Here is a 16,264-nt window from a genome sequence, read left to right on the forward strand (position 1 = left end):
AACTACTTTAGGAAAATGTACAAACTCAGGAACTGAATTATATAAAAAGTTCCACCATAAATGGTCACCTGATGATATATAGATTCCATGTTAAGTTTGTACATTCATGAGTCGCTTTTACTTCCATACCCAGATTAGTGTTTTGTATAAAATAAATACTGCATACAATTTAATGCTTGCAAAGAAAAACTACAATGAAGCATTATGCAAGCTATCCCAAACAGCTCTGCCAATCTACCTGAATCCTACCATGAAGTACCATTTAATCCTAAGCCTCTCTAAGCAGCAGTGGTGAAACACAATAATCAATTCTTTGGAACACAGCATCCAAAGCACTGAAAAGGGCAAATGCTTATTTTAAAGAAAGCAGTATTGCATGCACCATTTTACCTCCTCATTTACAAGCAAAGCATGACAAAGCAAAAGTTCTTGTTTCAGCCTCATGGCCCCTCTCAAAATTCATTTAGACTAACAAAGTGATTTAACAAGTGTAAAATATCATATGCTATCTGAAACCTTAACAAATGAAAGGTCAGTGCACTAGCACTAGTGCACCAGCTACCTTTCTTTATTCAGAACATTTTTGTTAGAGCCAAGAGACTAAACAGGACAAACTCTTTAGCAGAAATCAAACATGAGAGCTAAAAAATTACCTTACCACAATGTGAAAAATAAAAAAGTATATACAAAAAATTCCATATCAGAAATTCTCCAAGCCCACTGAACTCGACTATCTTACAAGAGCTGGTCCAAAAGCACTACTATTTTGCCAAATTAACAGAAGCAGTAACTGCATGAGCACAGGTCATATACATTCATCTGTTTCACTGGTAGCATAGGGTAAAGACATCAAGCACATCATCATCCTGTTAGCAGTGATATTAGCAGTTATGCAAAGCTTTCAGCTGGGAGGAAGATGACCTCAATTTTGAGCAGGAAGAAACTGATGCCAGCCATGTTCTGTTCAGTTTCTCTTACGGCCTGGTATTGCTGCCATACTTTCCCAGCACATACCTGCTTAAGAACAGCTCTGCATAATACCCCCATTCACCCACCGAAGCATCAATCTAATAGAAGCACTATCTCAGCAAAGCCTACTATCCCTTCTAAAAAACAGCAATGGCAGAAATATCCAGAATAACAGTTCTTTTATCAAATATCACTGCAGCAAGAGAATGCACATTTTCAACACTTCAAAATAACTGGATTCAGAGGTCATTGAAGACTGCTTCTTCAATGAGGGTTAGCTGTCAGTCGAAGTAGCAGGTCATACACTTCTCTCCTCTCTCTCCCCCCACTGCCCTGGGAATCCTTTCTGAAGAAAATATTTCTTAGAATCAAGCACTGTGAAAGCATCTTTTTGTATTCAAGAGACAGCAACCAGCAGCATATAATTTAGAATTTTGTTTCCTGGGAGGGAAAGAGGGGGAAGGAAGGAATTTCTTTTATCCTTTATAGCATTCGCACACCCCACCAGAGACTGTAGGATACAGGTGACAATTTTTAATGAAATAAAATTAGGGTGTTGTTACCATTATTTTCATAGGATCTTTTTTTTTTTTTTTCCAAAGCAAGTATAAAGCAGGTTAACTCGTAGAAAGAAATCATCAAATCATTTATGATCATCAAGTACCTTCAAACTTGTGATAAATTATTTAAATAAGTAAATAAAAGAGCAGAACTCTGTCAATAACAACTTCATATGCAACTATTACCTCATCACAAATCAATAACGCACTTGCAAAGAGTCGAGCAGTTTTGGCACCAATCAACCACTAATAGGAAGCACACATGGTTAACGATAATAAGAGAAAGTTTGACATTTTAGCCATTCCTGCCTCTATTAACACAAGGCATAATTCATGTCTTCTTCTGAAAATTAAAAAAAATATATAGTAAAAATCGATATTTAACTTCATTATGAAATGTGCACCTAAATAATTCTAATCGAGTGCCAATTTCAGGGCTCACCGTGAGAGCTTGAATCTCTTCCTCTGCCTCAGCTGTAGTCTCTTCTAGTTCAGTTTTGGCTTCACGGAGCTGATTCTCCAGGGCTGTCCGTGCAGCCTGCAGCCCAGTAATTTGAGATTCCCGCTCCTGGAGTGTCAGCTGCAATTCTGTCAACTGCCTTTTGAGTTCCAGCTTTTGTTCTTCGTGCTCTAGACCAACCTGAAGAATGCAAAAGCAGCATCCAGATATAAGTTACTAACAAAGAAAATACAAGCAATGTAATCTCATTTCAAACCTCACTTTAGAATGACATTGCCATTTCTATCCCAAAATCACATCTTCACAGATTGCTTAAGTGACTGAGCAGTCAAGGATGCAGCATTGCCTACTGAGTAATAAAAGTGACTGGTTTGCTTTGAAAAAGATCAAAAACAATATGGCATTTTTAAATGAAAATATGGGCACAAGAACAGTTCCAGCTGTGACTCAAATATCACATATTATATGTTGATATAAAAAGCAGAAAAGCTGAAGTGGTTTGTGATGACCTTTCTTCACTGAAGTTATTTTATTTAAGAATCTTTAGGCATAAACATCAATACTAATCTTTATGTGCATGTAGACATTTAGATTCTTTTTGAAGAAACCAACCAAATCCCCTTGCTCTGGGTTTTCTTGAGGCATCCTCAGTGATAAACATGTCATTTCCAGAAATGGATAAGAAATGAAAAAGCAGCAGAACAGATCTCAGTGCTCAAAATCAATTCCAAACCTTAATACCTTCTTCAGGCTGTTTGCTATCCCTTGTGAATCTGTCTGTTGTGCTGCAGATGCAAGACAAGACCAACAGAAATCTTACAGTGGTCCCAACCAACTTCCAGCCGAACAAGGACACATGTTAGTCATCCAACCCTCTTAGCTAAAGGCAAAATTTCAGTCTTAGCTGAAAATTAGTGAAGTGAGACTGGAGAAGGTAAAAAGAACACCTAAAGTGGATCCAAACTAGTTGATACAAAACTAAAGAACTAAAAATAAAGCAAAGCTCACAATTTATTAAAAAAAAACCAAAAAACAAAAAAAAAACGTTTTCATATTACTGTTATTTTTCTCAAAAACTTTTGCAAAATGTGCATGAAGCAATACATCTCCTGTGTTCTTATAGCACTTCTGTAGTGCCATTTGATTTCTATTCTGTAGATTCTTTAAGTAAAGCTGGTCACTGCACATAGCTAAGCTTTATTTCTCCACCCCATTACCACTCTAGCTAGAAAACATTATAAGGCTATTGTACAAAAAAATTGTACTCTGAGATAGCAAGATGATCTAAAAGCTTAATACTTATTCTAATGAGCAATCTTTTTTATTTTGTTTTTATTATTTTTTCATTAAAATAATGAAAGGTTATCATTAAAAAAAAATAATAACCTTTGGGGGGAACATACTGCTAGACTATAATAAATAATTACATCTTAAAACACCATTTTTAAGACACATAGAACTACGACAGCTTATTTCTACCTGTAACTATAATAGTCCAAATGGGTTACATTAAAGCAAATGGGGTACATTGGGAAGGATTAAACCCAAGCCTTCACCTCTCGTAGCCTAGTCTCTAACTCCAGCAGGCGGTTCTTGTCAGTGTGATCTTGGTGACTCATCTTCTCCAATTGTTCCTCTAACTTTCGATTCTGGGCCTCTAACTTTCCAGCTTGTGTTTCCAAGTAGAACTTCTGTTGCCTGAGCTCTGAAATCATCTCCTCCTGGGCTTTCCTGACAGGAGAAAAACACAAGTGACAAACATGAAATGTCCTTAAAATATGTCCTTTCACTGGAGTGAAGTCGGGAAGAACACACCACAAGCTCCCTATTAAGTAGAACAGTTAGTTAATAGTCTAAATTCTACACCCTTGTACGAAAGTAAGTCAGCTCTATTACCATCTGCAAAACATCCACATACTAGTGGATTCATTGACATATGCCCACAGCACAAATATTTCATATTTGCAAGTTGCACAGAAAAATAAATTCTACATGTGGTTGTCTATAACAGTATTTAAGCTGTACTTAATTGCTTTCATTTCACCAATTTCTTGTTATGTATTTTCCTATGCAGGAAAAATAAATGCTAAGAATAGTTGTTTTCACATTATATATTTCCATGAGATAAGGAAATCCTATGGTTCACTTTTTTTTTTTTTTGGAGGGGTGTTTAGTTTGTTTGTTCTTTAAAGCTGTAATGGACCCAGAACAAGTTCTAAACTTGACCTATATTGAAGCAAAGCTTTGCTGTCTCTGATCAAAGTCTCCATCTATAAAGTGAATGAAAATAATTACTTGTGTGCATAAGAATTTTGAGAGCTGGCAATATCTGCTAAAAGCAGCAATTAGAATTTGAAATGCATATCCTCATGCATAACAAACAAACAAAAAACACCCCTACGTTATTTACAACTCCTGGAATCATTTTATCAGGCATTGGAAAATTCTGCCTCAGGGTGCTTTCTATTTAGAAATCTCACAAAGCTTTACATATATTAATGAATTAATATTTTAAGAAGTTCACTGTGAGATAAACTGTTATTAATCCAATTCCAGAGAAATTATGTGGGTTGCCCAAGATCAAATAGGAAGACTTAACAAAACTAAAAATGGAACTTGTCTTCTGACTCACATTTTTGTGCTTTGCACACAAAATCCTAGTCACTTTTTTTTCTCCCCGTTTTCTCTTTTTTCTTTTTATTTATCTCTACAGACTATTGGCAGCAAGAGCTGTCAATCACAGTTATTTTGCTTTCTACTGGTTCCTGGGCTGCCTGCTCAGGTACTCAGATACTGGAAGAACAAAAGCTAACCAAGTTCCACAAACCTTTGAAAGGTTTAATCACTAGTTCATTTCTTCAAACATGCTCAGATTAGTTGTAGCTTTTGTAGATTCAAAATGAAGTCCAACAGATTTATACATATTCACCACCACAATTCATAAAATAAGAAGAAACTCACAAGCTATCTGCATATATAAACATGGGCATAATAAAGCATTTTTTTCTTAAAATGACGTTGATTCTGTAATATCACCTACCAATCCTGCAAAATTAAGTTATTTGACAATATTTCTTACCATAAAATATTCAGTCTTTTTTTAAAGCATTATTATATTTTTTCTTGTTTTCTATTCATCTCAAGGAAAGTGTCCTGCTATCAGAGGATGCATCCATCTCAGCTGAATTCTTACACTCGTTTCAGCAGCGATGACTACTCTGCATATGCTTCCCAGGTACATGTTGAGATACTGCTTGTGTTTTATTTCAGGCTGAAGGTGAGTTATGGCTTTTGCCACCTCAACAGATTTCCTGGGTGATTAACTAGAAGTCATCTGGAGCATAAAGCAACTCAGTTAATTTCAGTTACTTCTGTGGATATTTTTGGCTGTTCAAGCCAGAATAACTTGCCAGATATTTGAAATATAACAAAAATTGGAGCCACTACAAATCTGGAGGCATAATCAGCCCTGAAAAGCTCAAAAACAAAACAATTCTGCGCCAAAATTCAATCTTGCTTGATTCTATTCAATATTATAAGTGAATCTGTCCAAGAGCTGCCCACAGAGATACTGCCTAACATTGCATCCAGCAGTTGATGGACACTGAAAACATTTATGCAGACAGCCAAACGTGATGAATCTTTTAACTCAGTAAGAGCATATACTACTTTAGCCCTATCTTGCAAGGCATATCGAACAATCTGTGCTTCTTCCTGTACTTCAAGTAGAATGTCTATATCATTTAGGAAGGAAAAGCATTTTAAAGACAATAAAGAAACTAAACTAAAATGAACAGCAAAACGAAGTTCAAATAGACAGGAAGACACAAAAGAGAAAAGGTCCAAGACTTCCCCTGTGTTAATAAACAAGAAAAATTCACCACAAGAATAATTGCTGATGACACAGCAACACAAGATGACATTAGAGCTTGTCCAGTAGTATCCCCTAAAACACTGAACTATTACACTGGTCATTGATGAGGAGAACTAAAGAGAGGCTCAAGTTGAGAGAACAACAAATATACTTGAGTACTAGCTGAGTTATGTAGAAAAAATGAATTGAAACATCATTCTGAAGTTGAAACTGAGATATCTCCTGCTCCACGTTATTTCTGCCCATTGCAGTAAAAAAGATCTCACTCTTTCAAACAGCAATTCAAAAACATACAGGAAAACTCTTGGCTTAAAATCCAGTTTTCATTTTGTCTTCTCAGCCATTGGGTGGGACAGAATGTTTACAATGAAAGGTATGTAATGTTTTCAATTTCAACACTAACTTCCACAAGAACCGAGGAAAATATAAATATATTAACAATATGCATGTTAAATAAGAATATATGCTTCTATAGAGGTTAGATATTTAATGTATTGGTATTCATTTAATGTTTGGTAAACCTGCATAAAGCACCAACCTCAAGAAAGGCTCCAAAGTAGACACTGTAATACAAATCAGTTTTGCTTGTCACATTTCGGAAAACACAAAATAAGCAGAGAACCAAAGCTATTTGGAGAACAAGCACATTTTCTGCATTACAGGAAAACAAGCAAGGAAGCGCAACAAGCCTGTAACAAAGAATCACTTTAACATTTTGAGAACAGATCTCACTGAGAAATGTTCAGTAGTGACCAATATGATAGCAGTTGCTGTACTTACATGTTCCTCTGGGTAAAAAGGCTGCTATTTGCTGCCAGTTTATTGGCCTCAGACAATTCCACTATTCTTTGCTCCAGTGACCTAATCTTTGAATCCATTGCATTGATCATCTGAAACAGAGCAACATGCCTTTGAGACTGCACAACGGAAGTGATTTTAAAAGCAATGTTTAAAAACAAAAAAGTCTCATAATTTCCAGAAACAAAAATAAAAGAATATTGATCAAATGACCAAGAAAAATAGTATCACAGATACAATTACTGGAGCTGTTTGGTGCTGCTTTCCACTGCTTAAATATTAGGGAAAAACAATCATTAGGTCAGTGCACAATATGAGTGGTATACAGCAACTTATGCAGCCATTTTCAGAAAGTATTCTTGAAGATTCCTTGTAATAAAATCAACATCATTAAAATAGCTTTTAATCAGTACATTTCCTTCAAGACAGGAATAATGAGAAACCTCTAACAAGATTATCTTGCTTAGAAATCACAGCCTCAAAAAGCTACTCTTCAAACACTTTGATTTCCAATTCAACTACACATACCGCCTTCTGTTCAGCCAGGACTTTACATTTCTCACGTGCTTCTTCTTCATGTCTTCTGAGCATATTCTCAAGTGCTTCCTTATCAGCAAGATCTTTCTTCATCTGATTTTCCAAAACCTAAATGAAGATATTTATTTTATCTAAATTATATCCATTTCACTGGGCAGAGGGCAAGCAGAGAGAAAATCATCAAGAAAGACAGAATTTTTAAGGAATTCATCACATCTCAAGCAACATTAGACCCAAGAAGCAATGGCATGAAACCCTGGAACAGCAAATTCCAAAAAAGAATGCTCCCTCAGTTACCTCTGATGACTGAATTTAATGATGTTTTTTGAAGACATGAGACGATAAATAATAATAACAACAACAACAATAATAATAATAATAATAATGTATAATCTATGCTCAAGAAATATTCCAGACTACTGCAACAGAAAACAAATAAAAAAACCCGTATCCCAGTGTATAAGGCAGAGGAAATAAAGAATTGTGCATCCTTTGGTTGCCCTAACAACATGGCTCAAAAGTGATTTTTAAGTTCTGTAAATATGCATGAGAACGTAACTGAGACCCCAAGAATTCTTCAGGTCAGAGACACCAAAGAGCTAAGATTTCTTTTTGTGACACAAACACCTGTCATTAGGAACAGGACTAAAGTAAATTAACTGTCTTCTTCTTCTCTTCCTTTTTTTTTTTTTTTTTTTTTTAAGGTATGTGTGTTCTGTACACAAGTCCAGAATTTTAAATCGGTTTTTAAACTGAATGTCATTTCCTTCAAGGACAGTTTTCAAAGGCACAAAGAACTATTATGAACATGGCTCTTATTAGAGATTGCTTAATCAGTATCTCTCAGGATATTCTCTAATGTTCCAGTCATAAACATTCAATGTCTTGAAATGCTTTCGTCTAGCTTCCTGATCTACTAAACCCTATATCGTATGATTCCATAAATCACCATCTCTCTGTCTCTTTTTCTTTTAACTTTTTTCCCCAAGCCCTATCTTGTTCTTCAGTTTTTATGTCAGCACTTCTCCTTTACCCAAGATCTACTTCTGCTTCCTCCTGCTTTCTGTCAGCCTCCTCTCATTACTGAACAGACATGCTCTGATCTGCCAGAAAATGTTTTTTTTTTTTTTTTTTTTTTGTTTTCCCATCATGTTTCTCCCACAGGAATTCCTTCTTTCCTCTTAAATACTACATCCTCACGTATTTAAGGTAAAATGTAAAAGTAAAGTCCTAGGTAAAGGTAACAGAGAAAAATTGCTGAAAATAGATTATGTTTAGTAGAAACAAAGATCCTTACAAAATGCATTTACTGGCTGACGCACTGTAGGTTCTATAGAAAAGTCCTTAACTACAGCACATACTCCCATTTCCCAATTTGTTTTTCCTAGTTTTAGATCGTGTCTATAATTCTATTTCTAACTGTATGTTAAAGTCTTATGCTACCCTGGAAAAGACAAAAACAAAGTGGGTGGTTTCGCTGGCTTCTTGGCAGATGTTACAGCTCCATGAAGATGGAAATTCAGAAACGCTCTATTATTTACTGAATTTAAAACTTGCAGGTAGGCTGTATGAATACTCTTAAATAAATCAGAAAATCATCAGTAGAAACTGAAATCTTTTTCAGGATGATAGATCCAACACCATTAAGAAAGAATTATTTAGTCAGCAATGAAAAAATTACAATCAGCAACTGGTCTCTGTAATTCTGATTTCAAATGCCACCTGTTTTAATACAATGTTAAAAACAAATGAGGTATAATAACATGGACTAGAAGAAAAACTCACTCATTTTTCACTATTCTCTCTGAAGATTTCAGCAGCAGTAAGCAAGAAGGCAACTCATAAGACAAAGAAAAGCCTAAAGGCAACAGTTTTTCCCTGAACCCATTCTAACCACAAAAGCTTGTAGGAAGATAAGAAGATATTTTACTTTGAGTTTTTCTTCATAGAATTGCTCCTTTTGTTTCAGCTGCAACTCCAGATGTTGTGCTGCAATCTGAGCCTCACGATGCTTTTCTTCCAGCTCCTAAAAGCAGTAGAGATTCATATTCAGACAAAGAAATAGGTGTTGTGCGTATGGGTTGCACAAGTAGTGCATATTTGTTGTCATTTTTAAGACTCCCCACTATGAAAATCTCTGGACCATGGCTGTCAGTGAAATGACATAAGAGCAGCATGTGATCAGTTTTAAGCCTTGCATTATTGCTGCTGACCCATCCACTGCAGAGCCAACACACTGCTGAAGACAATGTTTTCTACTTCCACAATAAGAATTTGTTTCCCAGTAGCTTATTCCCAAAGACAGGCCAAGCATGTTTGATGAAAACAAGTGGTTATAAACACTTCATAGCCACAGTGGCATCACAGGAAGTTCAGACCTATTTTTATCAAGGTCTCTCACTTGTTTTCTCACAGAAGGACTCAATAACGGGGTATTGCTGTCTCTGCTTTTCATTCTATATTCATAGAGTGGGAATAGTATTTACTTTGCCACATTTCTCAGATGAGTGTTGTCAGAATAACTGTTTATAAATTGCTTAGAAAATGAGAAGTACAGGATGCAATATACATAGTAGATGGCACCAGAGTATTTTTAACCTCTTTACCTCATAGCTGATAGTTTTAGCAGTGCACAGTAAGGACTTTGATAATTCTGCATCTCCAAAATTAGCTATTTTAGTACGAGGAACATTCTGCTGTCTGCATATATTATTGGGGATTTATCTATAAACACCTTTCAACATGACACCTCACAAAAGCTGAGCTTAGAGCTTTATGCTCCTTCATTTTCATATTTGCCATCCTAACAATTTCTTCAGTACAACATGCAGATCCAGGTCTGTCATTCACTACCACTGGGCTGACTGTTGCACAGACAAGTTCAATTTTTGGGATGCATCCAGGTCTCCTGCCTACCCCCACTACTGCAGAGCACAGGAAAATTTCCTGATATTTCTACTTGAGCATTTTCCATATTTTCTCTCTTCCCTCTCTCATCTTGAAAACATACTAAGACTTCCTCGCTCCAGTAATTGCAGTAGACCTCTTTTTCCAGAAGTGAAAATCAAAAAGGAGGTTCACTAAAAGTAGGTCATCTACAGTGCCTGGTACCCGACACTTCTGCAAGGAATGGAGATTGCTGCTTTTTGCAATTGAAATATGTCTCCCAGCAACAAGAAGGACAATTCACCTCCTCCAGAAGCCCACACGTTTCAGGTCCTGGCATAGAATCAGACAACCAGATCAGCAGCAGCTTCAAAGCTACCAGCATCAGACTGCTCATATTGTAGAAGATTCACCAGCTTCTGAAGTGGCACTTAACAGCCAGTGTGGGCTTAAAAGGTAATCTCTAACGGTTCCAGTTCTCACTGTTCTCTATGTAGCTGTAACTTTCAATTGTTATTAGCATCATAGCCATGATCTACTCTTTCAAGTAGTATCTTCCCTAACTTATTTCTTACTTCTTGTTTAATTCTCTACAGACAGATCAGCAAGTCTTCTAAAGTACCACTGAAGGAGTAGTACACAAAACCAATCCAACTTATTCAACAATTTCTACCTTATTCTATACAATTCTATTTAATTGTATTCAATATTGCCAGCTCCTTTGCTATCTTTCTGTCCTTTCTATACCAAGAAATGTCAAAAGTGTTTGAGGAGATCAACTTGAGCGAATGAAGAGGGCAGAAGTGGAGAAAATAAAGGTATTACCCATGGCTCCCAAAGCCGAGATGCAAGGGACTAGGAAAGACTATCCAACATTCTGTCAGAAGTCCATTGAAACTGTCTATGAGAACTGCTAAACATACCCCATGGAGTAAAACAATTAGTTAGGTATTTCTGCATTCCCTTCCGGATTTCCCTCCACAGAAAACATAATTGAAACCAAGGAACAATCCCCATATATACAAAAGAGGCTTATGAAACTATTTGAAGTTTTTCACTATTTCTAAACGTAAAGTTGTCTCTGTGCCCATAGTCTCCTACTTAGCATGCACTGATGTTATCAAAACAGTTTGAAAGAAACTCCCCCACCAAAGATCTGATTCTACGTTTTCTTGAGACCCTTCAGACATTCTGATGCTAAAGTTTGCCTGTGCAGCTATTACTCAGAACATGCATGGGTCATGCTTGTCCAAACATGGTTCTTTTATATATTTCCATTTGGCCTTCCTCAGGTCTGTCTATGCTCAGAATTACTACCAAGAAAAAGTAATACCTTTTTGTCCTTATCATATTAGCAACACAGAAAGAAATGGAAATTAATGTAATTGCTCCAAGATTATGCTTCCTCTCCCAGGGAAGCAAAAGTATTAGAGACACCATCTGTTTGGTTCACTGTAGACTCAGGTACCAACTGACTATAAAGTCTTAATAGGTTTAACAAGGAGAGAAACAAGAAATTGCCAACAGAGTTATATGGGTGAAAATGGATTCCTGACAAATATTATCTTTGGAGAACAGTTCAGATGACTTATTTCTTTCTGCTACAAGCTATAAGCACTTCAAGTACACTTGACCTCTAAATTCCTTTTGCAACTTAGTTTAAAATCTAGATATCAATGCTTTTATTATTGCAGTGTCCTGTACAGTATCCTGTTCTGAAACAAAACATTAGGTAATTAATTAAAATACTGATAAGTTGACTTTAAAGTGCTTCTACTTAGACAATTAGAATTTCATAGTCTTAAGATTACAGGTACAGGAGTTAGATTGTAACTAAAGGTGCAAACAGAATTTGCGAACTTAAGGTTTTCCAGTATTATTGTATACAAAAACAATCCCTTTAACTTTTATTCAACAATTTCCACTTTATTCAATGCAATTCTATGTCTTCTCTTCTGTTTTTACTCTTTTTTTTTTTTTTTTTTTACCAACTTTTAACCTTCATCTTTCATTTTCACCTCTGCTCACCAGAATTTTTTCTGCCATCTGTTGAATCTGTTGAGATTTAGTCTGAATATCTTCCTTTAGACGGTTTTCTCTTCGTTCCACAGTCTCTAATCTCTTCACTTGATTCTCCAGAGAATGGCGCCGCTCCTGCAGAGCAATTATTAACTGTTATTTAGGCTAACCAACTTCGCATTACCACAGAGCAATGAGCAGTCTTTTATATTTGAAAACCTCATCATGGCTCAAATCCCTCATCCTAACCACAAGTCCTTATTGGCTCCTCACTGAAAATGAAATCAACCACAGTAAGTTTTCCTCAAATTAATTAATTAAAACTTTAATTAATTAAAAATGGATTAATTTCTAACGTCTCTTTCTTGTTAAGAGTTACAGGAATACAAGTTGTTTACAGTCATCCAGATGAGGGTTCCCAGACACATCCCAGGAACTAATTTATACTAGCTAGATATTCTCCATTCACCTCTGCTTCAAGCAATTTCTTCTTCATGCTTTCATTAGAATCCTCCCGATTTTGCAGTTTCTCTAACTCCTTCTCAGCTCTCTCCTTTGCTTGACGGATATTCTGGAGAAGTTCTGTTGCCTCTGAGCTAGCTTTCACAGCCTAGGTCCAATTTAAAAAAAAAAAAAAAAGAAAAAAAATTATAAGAAACACACACATACAAAAATTTGTAACCTCAAGATGGTCAATGTACTGTCCAAAATTGCTACGGAACTTTGACCTAGCAGTCTAAAATTAAGACAGCTTACAAACATTCAGGAACCCAAATTCTAATTTCTGATAGCTAATTCTTTTCTGTTTCATAAAAAACAGAAAATCCAGATCTACACGTTTGTCTTGCTGTACTGCAATTTCTAGTTTTCACTGTGTATTATGAAGTGTGCCCCTAAATTCAGCTCAAGTTTTTGCAAAGGGCTCACAAAATATTCCTGCTAAAACATTAGGAAAATAACCTTTTGGCCTCCTGATAATTGATAATAGAATTAATTAAAAGAGAAAAAGGGGATAAAACAAGTCCACGTTGAAATATTAAAAATAAAATTTCTAAATAGTTTTGACTGCCTGTTCGTATCTCAGACCTTTGGAAATGGTCCACTAACCCTTGGAAATGCCCTTTCTGAGCAGCTATCAAGGTGAGGATAAAGCTCTCTCAGTGGATCGTTATGATGACCTTTTTCTTTTTTGATAAAAGATCCCCCCAAAAAGCATAACATCTAGAACAAACAGGTTCTCACATTGTTCTCAGTGACTGACTGACCACAATTGCAAACATTATATTTAATGTACTTCCTTCAGCTTGTATCATTGATGTATTTTAATTCTGTTGTGAAGCCTTATAATTCAACCATTTTTCCATAAATAACTTAACTGGAAAATGATTTTGCAATTAAAAGAGACTTTGCTGGGACACTAAATCAAATCCAACTTTTTTTTTTTTTTTTTTACACTAGTGAGATAAAAAGATCTGAACACTTGTCTTCAGAAGCATGGGGCCGGTGCAACACACCCAAACTGGCCTTTCTAATTAGAATTTCTCTACACTACTCCAGTTCTGACTCAGCTTCATTTGTAAAAATAAACACTGTTGACATGTCTCAAGAACCAAAAGCATATCAAGAACACCAATGATTTCAGATACCAGCTCCCACCCCCTTTTCCTTATCATCCCCCATGCTATGACTAATTCTATTTTTGAGGATAAAACAAAGTGCATCCCTCCTCTGCATTAAGGTTTCACTGGAAAATCTCGTGGAAAATTCACTGTCACCACCCAGACATTACCTTTGTCAGCTTTTCCTGCAGCTCCTGGATTTTGGCCTGCTGCTCTGTGTTGATCTACAGTTAAATAGAAAGAAAAGGGGTGAGGGGGAGGGAACGAGGACGGGAAAGGCGAGTGGTAAAACCAAACAGAGAAAATTCTCTCGACTTATGATACCTTATTTATTTTAGTTCACTTTTAAAAAATCTTTGTTTCTCCCTATAAATTCCAATGCCCAAAACGTCCCTTCGCAAATCCGCTCCCATTTTATTAACCTCTGGTTGTTTTCATATTTTTGTCACCAACTAGATTGTTCAATGTGACAGGGTATACTCAGCATTATTTTTACTTTTTATTTTCTATTTTATTTTTTTCTATTTCTATTTATTTTCTATTCATGAACAAAACTCTTATGTATCACAACGACAAATTCAGATTAAACATAATGGCCTGTCTTTGCCTTACTTGAGAGCACAACCCATCAAGCACAGAACACCAGAAAGGAGCTTTATATCAAATCAGAAATAATAATGAACCACACCAAGAACAAAAAATCCAGAAAAAAAGGGGCCGTGGGCATGTGTGCAGGGATAGCAGGGGGAGGATGTGAGGCTGTGAATGCCACTGGCTAATCAAAGACACTCTTCGTTTCTGTGCATAGTACAAAAGACCCAGGAAGCAAACTCCAGGACATTAAAGTAGCATACCTTCTCTAATTTGCAATACAACTCTCCTGCTTCATTTTTTCCTTGATCTTTAACCTGTAACTTAAATATAAAATATATGAAAGTCTTGGGAAAAGTTTTAGTGCACTGGTTTTCTATCCAGGCATCACCTCATGCAAATTAAACACAAAGCATTAATTATGCTGTTTCAAGAGTAGAACCAAAAGGCTTTCTGTATTAGTTGTGCAATGCCACACTAATCTTTAGAGAACTCGTATACAACTTGTGTGTGTAAAATAACACTAGAAAAGCAAGCAAGCATCAACCCCCCTCTCCCATGAAGCCTTAAACTACCTTTTGCAATTTGTTGTGACATTCAGTAGCTTTACGTTTAAATTCTTCAGCTGCCATTCGGGACTCTCTTAACTCCGACTCATAAAGATCACTACGCCTGCGAGCTGAAATCAGATCCTCTTCTAATTGATTCATCATCAGCCTCATTTCTTCTACTTGAGCTTGATATTCCTGTGGTTGTGGCAGAAGGGTAGAAAAAGGCATTGCATTTTATAGGCAACAGAAAATATATGGAACTGCAAATCACAGAATGTACTATTTGTCTGATTGCAAACAAGAAGTCCATATAAAAACATGTAGAAGAAAAAGAAAAGTGTTAAATAAAACAATGAGAGATAAATAAAAAAATATAGTCATCGTGTTCTGGTTTGAGTCTTTCCATTTTCAAGCTAATACATCATAGAAGTTAAAAACACTGCCTTTTTGTGAGTGGCTTCACTATAGAAACACATACGTATATCTTCATAAAAGTGATTAAAATTATTTATATTTCTGATCTGTGAAACAGAAACGTGCCCTTGAGTTGATGTCTCTACTAAAGGCACAGATACTCCCTCAAGATATATTTTCCTCAGGCTAATAACATGATAATTACCACAGATCTGCAGTGTTCGGATAAAAGAAAAGAGGAGAAGCAGGGGAGTAGCAAGTATACTGTAGCTCCTAGCCATAAGTTATTTTCTCTTGACAGAGTTAAAGAGGAATGTATTGTTCTGTATGGAAAACAACCTAAATCAAATACTAAGAATTGTCTAAAAGATAATAAGTAAATAAATAAAAACACATTTCCCATAGAAGGCATTTTGTCTATATAGACAAAAATAATGATTTGCCATGCAGGACACTGCAAGAAAGGGCATTTGGATGGGGAAGGTGTGAGAAGAATGTTTGAACTGATCATCTCAGTTGCGACTGGGTACTCAAACTGACATAAGCTCATAAGATTTCTTCTTATGTCTTCATTGGAAACACAAGTCCAGTAAGTATACATTTTTATAAAACAACTGTATGCAAAAAGTATTTTTACAAAGCTAAGAACAAGTAGAAAATAAGCATATCAGGAGTTGGGGAAAAAAAAAGATTTTGAAGAACTGACAGTGGGGGAGTCCATCTTTCTTTCTATTTTAATATCTTACAATATTCCTGACTACCCCCATATTCAAAAGACTAATTGTCTCGTGACAAACTCAAGTTTGTCATCACTCCTTCCAGACAGCCAGCTGCCTTCAGATAGACGAGTGATTGCTTGAACACTGACCCTAATGTCAGCCTGTGATTCTCTAGCAACACAAGGACCTTACAATGCTGTTTAAAGAAGTTTGGCCTTTATCAGACAGTTTTACTGACCATTACAGGGAGCGTGGCAGAAGGGGGTC

General features: G+C 36.0%; 1 protein-coding gene across 17 annotated transcripts in view; it reads right to left on the reverse strand.

Annotated features, from left to right (window-relative positions):
• Window positions 1-16,264, reverse strand: part of CIT (citron rho-interacting serine/threonine kinase) — a 122,277-nt gene that overhangs the window by 29,081 nt on the left and 76,932 nt on the right. For 13 of the 17 annotated variants that reach the window (XM_072024277.1, XM_072024276.1, XM_072024275.1 and 10 more), the window contains 10 exons: window positions 14,889-15,059; window positions 14,577-14,636; window positions 13,893-13,946; window positions 12,573-12,713; window positions 12,113-12,238; window positions 9,129-9,224; window positions 7,190-7,306; window positions 6,644-6,753; window positions 3,546-3,720; window positions 1,972-2,169 (listed from right to left, as the gene is read on the reverse strand). In XM_072024277.1, coding sequence (XP_071880378.1) covers window positions 1,972-2,169; window positions 3,546-3,720; window positions 6,644-6,753; window positions 7,190-7,306; window positions 9,129-9,224; window positions 12,113-12,238; window positions 12,573-12,713; window positions 13,893-13,946; window positions 14,577-14,636; window positions 14,889-15,059 — 1,248 coding nt within the window. The remainder of the gene's footprint in view (window positions 1-1,971; window positions 2,170-3,545; window positions 3,721-6,643; window positions 6,754-7,189; window positions 7,307-9,128; window positions 9,225-12,112; window positions 12,239-12,572; window positions 12,714-13,892; window positions 13,947-14,576; window positions 14,637-14,888; window positions 15,060-16,264) is intronic. The other 4 variants (XM_072024278.1, XM_027469903.3, XM_027469911.3 and 1 more) reach the window with 1 other exon arrangement.

The sequence above is a fragment of the Anas platyrhynchos genome, chromosome 16 (genome assembly GCF_047663525.1).
Source record: "Anas platyrhynchos isolate ZD024472 breed Pekin duck chromosome 16, IASCAAS_PekinDuck_T2T, whole genome shotgun sequence".
Taxonomy (NCBI): Eukaryota; Metazoa; Chordata; class Aves; order Anseriformes; family Anatidae; genus Anas; species Anas platyrhynchos.